General features: G+C 27.2%; 1 protein-coding gene across 1 annotated transcript; it reads left to right on the forward strand.

The window, feature by feature from the left end:
• The first annotated feature begins 1,117 nt into the window (after positions 1-1,117).
• Positions 1,118-12,487, forward strand: LOC111637547 (synaptotagmin-4-like). The gene is made up of 4 exons (XM_023383055.1): positions 1,118-1,310; positions 10,040-10,857; positions 11,013-11,136; positions 11,310-12,487. Exons 1-4 carry the CDS (start codon positions 1,241-1,243, stop codon positions 11,615-11,617), a joined length of 1,320 nt encoding a protein of 439 aa, XP_023238823.1. The 5' UTR covers positions 1,118-1,240; the 3' UTR covers positions 11,618-12,487.
• The last annotated feature ends 582 nt before the right edge of the window (positions 12,488-13,069 follow it).

Genomic DNA, 13,069 nt, shown 5'->3' on the forward strand with positions numbered 1-13,069 from the left:
AAAGAATATGATAATGATAATGATAAATTTAACTTTTTTAAAACTAAATCAAATATCAAAATGATTTACATAAACCAAAAAAGTCTATTACTTTAGGTGACTAAAATGACTTACTGCTTTCAGTTTGTTTGATCTGATGCAGCAACCCATTCCACATTTTATGCCGTGCAATAAAACATGATTTACAGCTTCTTGGTCACCATTCCCCTCATTTTATTTTAAGATAATACTTCAATAGGAATACAGAAAAACATTCTGAAGTATCAATTTTAAATTAAGATGTTACTAAATATTAAAACTTTCACTAAAAATTTCTTTAAAATTTATAGAAATTACATTGAAAAAAAAACTAATGATAATTTTATTATCTACAAAAATTTATCTGAAAATCTTTATCGAACAAAATAACTTTGGCGTCATTTAAAATCAATATTGGTAATTACATAAAATATTTAAATTATTTTATTAATATCCGGAGAGATTTATAAATAGAAATAATTTTAAAGCAAATTTTTAATTTATTAAAACTTATTAATTTAATCAACAAATCTAATTTATACGCACAATTTTAATTCTCATGATTTAATAGAAATTATTATATAAATTTAAAGATAAATTATCTTACAGAAAATCTCTTACAGAATATCTGCAAATATTTTAATTAAAATTAAATTCTGCTTGTTGTTATTTTAAATAAATGAAATGTAGGAGAAAGATTTTTTTTAGTAAGGAAGAATTTAAGAATAAAAAATTGACATTTAACAATGGTGTATTGACGTTACTCCGATATTTATTAATTAAAACTCCTGCATACGTTTCACTGGAGACGTTCAATACGAGCATCCCCATAAATCAGCACCTTAATCTCGCATTATTAGCATTCTATATCCTAGCAAAGAGTAGATAAATGCACGAAAAAGCGCAAAAATTCGATAGAATTCGGTCAGAATGCATCATTCCTTTATTTTCTAAAGAAGATTTAACTGTTTAGCTTGCAAGTGGCAGGAAATTCGTAAAAAAATCTGCAATATTTCGACTTATTACGAAACTTTAAAGTGCGGGTATACTGTTAACAAATGTCCAATGCGCATGCTTATTATTAGCGACTCAGAAGAAGGTTCGATCGAAAGTCGGAGGGAGTTTACTGTATGAGGAGGTCTGCGTCATATCCAGCAGTGACCTCAACAATTACTATCCACATATAGCATTTCTCTCTTGGTAATGTAGTTGAAGGGGAAAAATGAGACTTGGAGTTACACACGCCAATCTTCATCTGAAAGATGGGCCTGAAATTAAAGCTGTCGACGAAGGTAAGATTTTTAAGTAACGTGTATTAGATTAATCTTCGAATTATAGACGAGACGATAACATATGGTGTAACCTTTATATGATATAAAACATCCTTCGAGGATAAGAAAACTAAAAAAATATAAAAAAAATTGAGATAATATAAGTTAATTTCGCAATGCGGACGAACTGATCTAGATCTAGTTTTATTCTATAAATTAAGAATAATATTTTAGTGGAGGGGAGAGAATTATATATATATATATATATTCTTGAATGAGTCATTAATATTAATCATCATCTATACATAATTTGGGACACGTCTAAATATGCGGGCTATCGATTATTTTAACATAACGTGAACATTAAAGGCTTTTTTCTCTGGCCATCTGGTAAAGTCTACACCAATTTAAAATACGTGGAAAAGCTTTAAAACGCCCATACACGGAGCTTAAGAAGAAATCTTGAGAATGGGCTTCACGGCAATACTCGCGTTGAAGAGGTGAAGACAGATTTACAGGGGTAGATGCTTTTTGTAATTAAAATTTTACGCGGTTTAGCGGGGAAATTTTTAGTAAATTATTTCACGTACCGGTACAAAAATAATAATAATTTCGGTGAATTAAGTTAATTTATTTTTAAGATATCTTTTTAAATTAATGTAGAAGTTACTAAAGTCGTTTAGCTTTGTGAATAGCGCAGTTTTACTTTAACAGAAGACATGTTTAATAATGTTTTAAGTGTTTTGTCAACAAATAAATCGTTTTTTCTGTGTGGCAGCACTCTGTGCTTGCTTCTGCTGCAATGATTGATAGTGTTGTTTGTGTAAAAACATTCTTGAAAAGCTTATTTTATTCCAAAATATAAATTATACGTGTCTTCGCGAATTAGTTACTTTCATCTTTCTTTAAAATATAAAAATAAAATAACGTTTATTCAATGTATTATAAGCTTTCAATTAATATATTTACTAAAGGGATTTGTAAAGGAAATTCATCGATTCGTTAAGAAAATTGAAGTAAATTTAAATCCTTTGTTTCCAAGAAAGTAACTTGAATAAACAACTGGGAATAAGATTGTTTTCTTGTTATTTCGTTTAAACTGGATTTTATGCCGTTTTATCACACATTTTATAGAGTACTTTACTATAAAGCGTTTCCATTTACATAGCAATCATTAATTTCCTTTGAGTGCTCCTTGAAAAATCTCATTAATCTGTAAAAACTTGAATTAAAGAATGATTCAGACGTCACTATTATTCTCAAGTTCTACGAGAATTAAACTGGTTTTGGTTTATTTTTACGACCAAAAAAACCCGAGTTAAGTTATAAATAAATTTAGAACAAAGCAAATTTCTTGAGTATATCTAATATTTCATATTAATAAGTGATTTAGAAAAATTTGTTTTAACTTTGCAGGATTAAATTTGATTGAAATTTTTTTTTTAAAGAATCGAAGAATCCATTCGCGTATACTCTTTTAATTTAACATTTATTTATTATTTTATTCATAATTAGTTTGACTTTAACTCGAAAACAGTTTCGAATAATCTTGACGTCAAAATGACATCATAAGTATATTTAGAATAGTTAATGACATCAAAAGATCGCCTCGTTTAGAATAGTTAATGAGTTGTTATTCAGATAGTTTGCATGCAATTAAAGTTTATTTTATGTACAATTCTTAAACAAATCATTTTATAATGATTTTAGTAGCCTAAATAAAATAAAATGTAATTAATATTACTTAGATAAAGTATTTAATACTTTTTATAATTACTTATCTAAGTTTATTTAAGATATATTTAATGAATAAATTTTATTATTAATGTGACTTAATTAGCTTGGATATCAAAATGAATTTTTATATAAAATACTTGATATTAAAGTAATATAAATTACTTTAAAATATAATCTGCTTAAATTCAAGATAGAAACTAAAATATGGATTATTATATAAAGTAGAAGAGTCTGATAAAAGTATATATCTTAATCTGTTAATATTATATAAAATAAAGAATATAAGTGCAGTTTTATTGTCTTGTGAAATGTTTTAATCCCTTAGAAACAGGTATAATAGCCAAATTATGGCGTAACATCAACAGCATAACTTCTCTACCTACCATTGTAATGATGATATGCTCAGGGAAGCATAATAAAATATTAATTTCAACAGAATTGTTTATTGATACAGCTTACATTACAAAGATAATGGGGAATTGTTGCCGTATAAGCCATAGAAATAACCGGGATTTATCTCAATAACAGAGCTTTAAAATTTAATCATGTGTTTATATGAAGTTATACAAGTTTAATTTAACAATTTTATATAATTCAGTATTAAATGAATTAAGTATATATAAGAAATTAATTATCAAGATATAGAATAAGGGTAGCCATATTAGATTTTTCTTCTACGACCAATCGATCAGTCATAAAACACTAAAACTAATGTTAAAAAATTAAACTTCCGCTCTGATAACTGTTCAACTCGGTCGGAAATTACACAAAATATAATCCATTTAAAAAAAATAAATCCGTTAATTGAATGGATTTTTTTATTTGTATAATTAGAAAATGATATTTTATAAATTAATGTTTAATTAATATTTTAATATTTTTTAAAAAAAGGTTAAAGGTATCGAATTTAATAAGAAAAATTTATCTAGTAGAATACTTCGAAAGGGTATAATTTGGGAAAGGAAACACTTATCTACTGATTAATAATGATGACGTTTAATTAATTTATGAAGTCTGATACAGAATCCAATTATAATCAAATAAATATCATATTCTTTTTCCTCAACCTAGAAACAATGGATAACATGCATTCTTTAACCGATACATCTGATGTTTAGCAATTTTCCTTAATCTAATCTATCCAGGAGGCAAACAAAATGATGAAATTGGAGCTAGTGCGATGAAACATATAAATAGAAAGATTTAACATGCTCAAGTTTGATAAAATCCAGAAACTATCATCATCTAGATTTGTCTAGAATCTGTTAGAATAGATTTGTTGAAGAAAACTTCGATTTTCTTCAATGATTTTTATTAAACAATTATTTAATGTTTAAAATTCGTTAATTTTATGCATCAAAGTTTCGTTCCTGTTGAATTTCTGGCGGCTCTTTCTATTAAATATTTTATTGATTTTTTCTCAAAAAAAAAAAGTCAAGAATATTCTTCCTCGCACTTTATTTAAGAGCTTTTTTTCTTTTACGAATTTCTAAAATTATCAGTAAAAAGCTTTTTTCCTATAACTTTCTAAACGATTGCAGATATATTTGAAGATGTAACGGTCCATTTGCTTGATAGATCAGGCAACATTATAAACTTTGCTGATTAAATATCATTAATATTAAACGTTTCAGCAATCTTCACGCTTAAATCGATCCTTTTTATAAATTAATTGCAACATGCAATCCACACTATACATTTACAAAAAGAAATTCGATGACACGTATGCCATAAGCATCCGTGTCCTACCTAATCTTAATTACTCTCTTCTCTTATGACGTCAGATCTCGGGGTTAACGACCTTTCACCCCGAAGATCGACGCTTAACAATCGTATACGAAAAATATTTAATAAAAAAATTGATTATTATAATAAGTACGCGATTCCTACGTCACAAAAATCGATTCTTTGTACTAATCGATGCCGTGGGCGGTGTATACGAAGTCAAATCTTTTTAACCTTTTAAAATTTTGCCTTTAGAATAATTACGGAATTATATAACGAGACTTTTTTTAAAAAAATTTTGAAGAATTTTGAATATTTTTGGCGCAGAAAACACGTAGAAAAAGTCTAGAATCAAGCGAGAAAAGGTGAACAAACAATCTCTCTCCTCATCAATTATTCATAGTTTGGGCGAAAATCCTTTAGTTTAATCGAATTTTCGGGTTTTTTTCTTTTTCAGAGAATAAGCGCATGGAAAGCTTTTTGTTATCTTAAAAGCAAGAAACAATAGGCTCTTACCATAATAAATCGAAACACTCTTCCTATATTGGAACACTGTGTAAATATTTATCTAAGCTCAGAATTACTTTTGTGGGAGAAAAATCAAGTTAGGATGTTTTCACTTTTAGTTTGATTTATTATATATATAATATATNTACGTCAATATAGATCTTTTACAAAAAAAACACAATAGATTTTTTAAAGAATTTAATAAATATTTTTTTCAAGTAGAGGCGATTCTTAAAAAAGAAAAATGAAAAAATGCAATGGCATCAATAGGTAGTTGTCAGACAGCAGACTTTTTTCCAAAAAATGCAATAATTCAATAAATATCTTCCGAAATTTGCAATAGAATGCAAAATAAAATAGACTTTTCTTAAAAAAAATACAGTAAATTCCATAAAGAGTAATAGATATCTGTTAAAAAAAAGTATAAAACGTATCGTTATTTAAGTGGCAGATATTTTTTTTTAAATTGCAAAATGTGATGAAAAATTCAACCGAGTTTTTCCCAAAATTTCAATATATTCGATAAACAACAATAGATATTAAAATGCAATAGTCTTTTTTAAAAAAGTACTGGATTTTTTCAAGAAAATGCAATATATTCTAATAATAAATAGCTATCAATGTTCTCTAAAAATTTCAATATCTGCTAACGAAATAATAAGAGTTTCCTAAAAATGCAATATTTTTCTGATAAATTAATAGATATTTTCTAAGAAAATACAATGTATGTTATAATAGGATTTTTCTATTAAAAACACAATTGTTCTTTCCTACCCCTTCTAAAAATTGCAATAAACTGTAAAATGCAATCGATTTTTCTCGAAAGTGTAATACATTTATTGTACTTGCAAAAGCGTCTTGGATATTCTACAAAGAGCAACATCCTAAAAATATGATCGAACCTCCAATAACGGACACCTCCCAAGAACGGCCCCATAGTGCATTATCCTGTGGGCAAAAATGGCAATTACCTGGGATCCTCTAGATTGTATCCCAGTGGTGCATTATAACTTAAAAATATAGAAGAAAATTAAGATTTATTCTTTATGTTTAATTTACAATGGTACTAATTACAATAAGTTTAAAAAGTAATTATAACTTTCCATTATATATTTTCTCTAATTATAATTTTCCCATTTTAATCACGTTCATTGTAATTAAACGTAGCAAGTTTATCGATTTTTCTCAGCATAATTTTTAATCAATTATATATTCTTTACACAATTCAATTCTTGTATAAATTTATTACATTGCAATTCTCGAGTCTTGTACACGAATTATTATTATTATTTTATATAAAATTTTAAAAAATTTACTTGAAATCTCTTATAAATCTTAATTTAATTACGTTTAAAGTGTGAATAATTTTGAAATTTAATTGAATAATTTAAATTTGTAAACAATTACGTGCGCGGCATGAAATGTTACATTATCGCAGGGTCATTGTCTCCTTTAATAGAGAGGCCGAAACGTCGATTTACTATGTTTTTTTGTTAGAATTTCATCAATTTGAACTCGTTTAAGTAGTTTATTAACCGGAAATTTAATTAATCTGTACAATGGTTAACTGATTTTTGAGTCACCCTGTGCTTGAAATTTTTTGATCTTTTTTTTAAAGATTAAACTTAGATAAATCGTTTATCCGGAAAGATAATTCACTCGAAAAATTTAATGAACTTTCCCGTTTATGTGCTTATTATAGCTTTGTGTAGTTTGCTGTGACAGCACGAAAATTATTCAACTAATTCAAGTATTGATTTATGACTGAAATTAAGGAAATTCACGAGTGTTACTAAAATTATTACATTGAATATACGTTATATGACTTAATTCGAATTCAGATACGAGTTTTCACTTAAAAAAAATTATTTTGAGGCCATTTATTATAATTAATTATTAAAAATTCACTTTATTAAACGTTTAACGTCTTCATTTACGCTTATTTAAAAGAATTTTAGACTATTTTTTAATGGGAATTTTTTTTTATTTTATAATGAATTTTTAATGAGAATTTTTAAAGAAATTGTTGAATACTTTAAACAATTTTTTTTTTCCTTTAAACTTTACATGGATCAATTAATCTTTAACATGATTAAAACGTTTCATTTTATTTTATTTTTTTAATTTAAGCGTGTTTTAGATGTTTCTAACAAGGAATTTCTGTTGTTTTTTTCCATGGTGAATAAACTGTTCTCGTGTATATGTACGTGTACATATACACGAGACGTTGATCCCTTGAAATATAGACTACACCAGACAATGTCTTTGATCTAACAGAATGATATTTCATACGATAAATTCGTTCCAAGAAAGAAAGAACTGACAGCTGAACAGACTCCTCTATTCAATACTCTACTGATATAGCGTGCTTACAGTGCAGAAAAGAAAATGGATTTAAAGAAGGAAAAAAAATTAATTAAAATATGCATTAGGAGGAAGTTTAATCAGAAATTTATGACGATTTTGCACGTATATAAAGCATATTTAAGCGAGTCACAGAAGAATTTATTTTAATATTAATGTGTCATACGAATCTTTACCGAACGTGTGATGCTAGATAGTTTATCAGAGAATGTGTGCCTTATTACTGAATTATGCATGGTGCGAATTTAATTTAGGGTATTTTACAGTAAAATCTGATCGATTTTCTGTATATAAAAATGATAATAATATAAATTACCCTTTAAATTTAGAAAGAAAATGACCATTAAAAAGTTCTTAGGTGCAGCTTAATGCACTTACTTGAGGAAGGTGCATAAACTTGAATAGTATAATTTTATATAAAAATGAATAATTTTTTAAAGCTTTTTTCGTGATTTAAGGAATTTATAAACGTTAAAATCATATTAAAGTACAAAATTAATAAAATATTTTAAAAATTTTATAAAATTCCGGTGATGTAATATTCCTTCACGTATAACATCGAAAATAACAATATTTTTGCTAATTGTTGATTGAAATTTTTGAATAAATTTTAAAAATTAAAAGGATAAAATCGTTATTAGATATAAAAATATATAATTTTAAATAAATANACAAAAAAAACACAATAGATTTTTTAAAGAATTTAATAAATATTTTTTTCAAGTAGAGGCGATTCTTAAAAAAGAAAAATGAAAAAATGCAATGGCATCAATAGGTAGTTGTCAGACAGCAGACTTTTTTCCAAAAAATGCAATAATTCAATAAATATCTTCCGAAATTTGCAATAGAATGCAAAATAAAATAGACTTTTCTTAAAAAAAATACAGTAAATTCCATAAAGAGTAATAGATATCTGTTAAAAAAAAGTATAAAACGTATCGTTATTTAAGTGGCAGATATTTTTTTTTAAATTGCAAAATGTGATGAAAAATTCAACCGAGTTTTTCCCAAAATTTCAATATATTCGATAAACAACAATAGATATTAAAATGCAATAGTCTTTTTTAAAAAAGTACTGGATTTTTTCAAGAAAATGCAATATATTCTAATAATAAATAGCTATCAATGTTCTCTAAAAATTTCAATATCTGCTAACGAAATAATAAGAGTTTCCTAAAAATGCAATATTTTTCTGATAAATTAATAGATATTTTCTAAGAAAATACAATGTATGTTATAATAGGATTTTTCTATTAAAAACACAATTGTTCTTTCCTACCCCTTCTAAAAATTGCAATAAACTGTAAAATGCAATCGATTTTTCTCGAAAGTGTAATACATTTATTGTACTTGCAAAAGCGTCTTGGATATTCTACAAAGAGCAACATCCTAAAAATATGATCGAACCTCCAATAACGGACACCTCCCAAGAACGGCCCCATAGTGCATTATCCTGTGGGCAAAAATGGCAATTACCTGGGATCCTCTAGATTGTATCCCAGTGGTGCATTATAACTTAAAAATATAGAAGAAAATTAAGATTTATTCTTTATGTTTAATTTACAATGGTACTAATTACAATAAGTTTAAAAAGTAATTATAACTTTCCATTATATATTTTCTCTAATTATAATTTTCCCATTTTAATCACGTTCATTGTAATTAAACGTAGCAAGTTTATCGATTTTTCTCAGCATAATTTTTAATCAATTATATATTCTTTACACAATTCAATTCTTGTATAAATTTATTACATTGCAATTCTCGAGTCTTGTACACGAATTATTATTATTATTTTATATAAAATTTTAAAAAATTTACTTGAAATCTCTTATAAATCTTAATTTAATTACGTTTAAAGTGTGAATAATTTTGAAATTTAATTGAATAATTTAAATTTGTAAACAATTACGTGCGCGGCATGAAATGTTACATTATCGCAGGGTCATTGTCTCCTTTAATAGAGAGGCCGAAACGTCGATTTACTATGTTTTTTTGTTAGAATTTCATCAATTTGAACTCGTTTAAGTAGTTTATTAACCGGAAATTTAATTAATCTGTACAATGGTTAACTGATTTTTGAGTCACCCTGTGCTTGAAATTTTTTGATCTTTTTTTTAAAGATTAAACTTAGATAAATCGTTTATCCGGAAAGATAATTCACTCGAAAAATTTAATGAACTTTCCCGTTTATGTGCTTATTATAGCTTTGTGTAGTTTGCTGTGACAGCACGAAAATTATTCAACTAATTCAAGTATTGATTTATGACTGAAATTAAGGAAATTCACGAGTGTTACTAAAATTATTACATTGAATATATACGTTATATATATATTATTTTATAGAATATTCTTCATATATATTTTATTATTTAGTGATAATAATATTTAAAATATTTGAATTTCTCTTCATGTAGTTACAACTCCTACACTTATTGGGATATGTGTGGGAAGTGCCTTCTTTATATTAACATTGGCAGCCGTTAGTTACTTCTGTTATCGAAGACGATCCGGATACACTAGCCATAAACTGCTATCGAGTAAGAAACACTACAGTCAGAAACCAATTGTTTTAAAGAAACCAACAGCGGTTAAGAGCCCGAGTAGTGGCCCTATAGGGCCCATATTGAAGAAGAGCCCTAGTCCACCGGGTCATGGTATATCTCCCGGGCAGAAATCACCATCAGAAATCTCGACATGTAGCCAAGATAAGCATAAAAATTGCCCCGACATAACTAACGACATCGAGAACGAACCAGAAGAAGACAAGATCCCAACACCCGTCACAGAAGAGGTGGAGAATAAGGAGAAGGATGTAGAAGAGGAGAAGGTTAAGAAATTGGGAAAGCTTCACTTCCGCTTAAAGTACACAGCAGAGAAATATTCCCTATTGGTGACGATCGTACGTTGCACGGATATTCCTCCTAAAGATCCCAATGCGGGAACTTCAGATCCTTACGTCAAATTACAACTTCTACCCGAAAAACAGCATAAAGTTAAAACTAGGGTCCTTCGCAAAACGCTTAATCCCGTTTACGACGAAGATTTCACATTCTACGGGATCAATCCTAATCAGCTTCAGGCAACCACACTACACTTTGTGGTTTTGAGTTTCGATAGATATTCACGGGACGATGTTATTGGCGAAGTTATATGCCCTATGGCGGGATTAGATTTCGATTGTTTGGCTAAACAGATGTCGTTGAGTAAGGAAATAATGCCCAGGAACATTAAGGTAAGCCATACTTCCATGACTCCATGTTTAACAACAATCCAATGATATCAAAGTTAGCCATGAAAAGATTTTATGTAGGAATATATTACAGAATTTTAATTTCCTTATAGAATATATTGTATTTTTTATTTTTTGTATATATTTTTTTTATTCAGGTTCGATCCCAAGGACGTGGAGATCTTTTAGTGTCTCTCTGCTATCAACCAGCAGCCAATAGATTGACGGTAGTGGTATTAAAAGCAAGAAACCTCCCCAAGATGGATATAACCGGTTTGTGCGGTAAGTCCATCTTTCTAACGAAGATAAATTTCACATTAGAGAGGTGTATAAATCTCTAGAGTGGCTTAACAACGTCATTCCTTGTTCTAACTTTCAAAATTGACGTACCTTTATCAATTTTAAATGCTCTAACTCTTTTATTTTCTTTTGGTTTCTTTTTTTTTAACGCACAGATCCATACGTAAAAATCTACCTTCTCTACAACAATCAACGCATTGCGAAGAAGAAAACACACGTCAAGAAACGTACAGTTAATCCCGTATTTAACGAATCGTTCGTCTTCGACGTACCTTATAACGAAGGATTGGAAAACATAAGTTTGGAATTCTTAGTCTTGGATTGGGATAGAGTAACTAAAAACGAAGTAATCGGACATTTGGAACTTGGAGATAAATTCGAAGGTGCAGCCCAGTTGCATTGGCAAGAAGTTTGTAATTCTCCAAGACGTCAGATAGCAGAATGGCACAAATTAAGAGATTAAAATCATTGTACTAACTGCTGCAAATTTATTATTATTAGTTATTATTTTGTTGTATTTTGGAAATTATTTATAAAAATTATTAGACAAAGGCAAAAAAAAAACAACAAAAATTTCCATTTAGAAATTCTAAAAACCCCAAAAAATAAAAAATAAAAACCACACAATATTTAAAAACATGGAAGAATTCATTGCTGTTCCAGATTCGAAGTGTTGCTTATACTGTGTATATCTAATTGTATTTTAAATTTTCGTTAACGTGTCGTCAATTTTTGGATGAAGTAGTTCCTATAATTACAATGATTATCCCCCTGATACCATTATACACCGAATTTATGATTTTGTTTACGTTAATTAGAGGTAGTACTTAAACACGGGATATTAATCTATTCTGTTTATTGTTAATATCATACGCTGAAGCTAAAAAAAGAAAACAAAAATTGATAAAAATTTCTAATGGTTCCCATCAATTTCGTGTGTTAATTCTTGATTAAATCTTTTTTTTTTGGCATTTAAAATAATTGTATTCTTCTATAACAATATATATATATATATATACACACATATATATCATATTTTAGTACAAATTTAATTAAGAAAATGATTGTAAATTCATAAGAAAAAAATTCATAAAAAATGATGTGTTGTTGTATATAGCACAATTCAATTATAATATTGTTGGGTTGTAATATTTAATACCTTAAAAAATTCGTTGTTAGTTGTGTAAAAATGCAAAAAAAAACATCACGTGATTGGTTTCTGCATATGTGAAAAACCAAAAAAAAAAAAAAAAAAAATATTTGTTACTTGTCCTAATATAAACATCAACCTTGCTGAATAAATGATTATTTATAATAAATTATTGAATGATGGGAATATATAGTTTATTTTTTTCTCTGTTTTCTTGATTTATATACTATAAATAATTACATTAGAAATGAGTAAAATTACAGCTAAATAAATTAAAAACGAGTAGATAAAATAATTGATGACTTCCTAAATATATAGGGTGGATCAAAAGTCAGTTAACTAGTGTTCAAACACTTCACAAAAAAACTTGCCCGTTTTTTTGGCCACATAAATAAAATATGGTTAACTGATTTTAGAGCCACTGTGTATCTTTTATAATTATAATTTGTGTGAAAATTTTATTCACTCGATCTATTAGAATTATTATTATTTTTTTTTATTATTTTGATTTTTTGAAGAAAATTAATAATAAATTCTGAGTTAAAAAACAAAGAAAATACTTTTAAAAAAAATACAGAATTATATTAATGTAAAATTACGATTTTTTGAAATTTATTTTTTTATAATGATGACGAATGAACTGTGTATGTAATATGAAGTAACAGAGCGCCACAAAGTCCCTATCCTTGAGACTTATCAGAAATATACTGTAATTAACTCAGAACGTAATGTGTCCTTGGTTAATTATATTGTTTTACTCGCTTG

Source organism: Centruroides sculpturatus, unplaced genomic scaffold, assembly GCF_000671375.1.
Source record: "Centruroides sculpturatus isolate CEXI.00-Female unplaced genomic scaffold, Cexi_2.0 scaffold1144, whole genome shotgun sequence".
NCBI lineage: Eukaryota > Metazoa > Arthropoda > Arachnida > Scorpiones > Buthidae > Centruroides > Centruroides sculpturatus.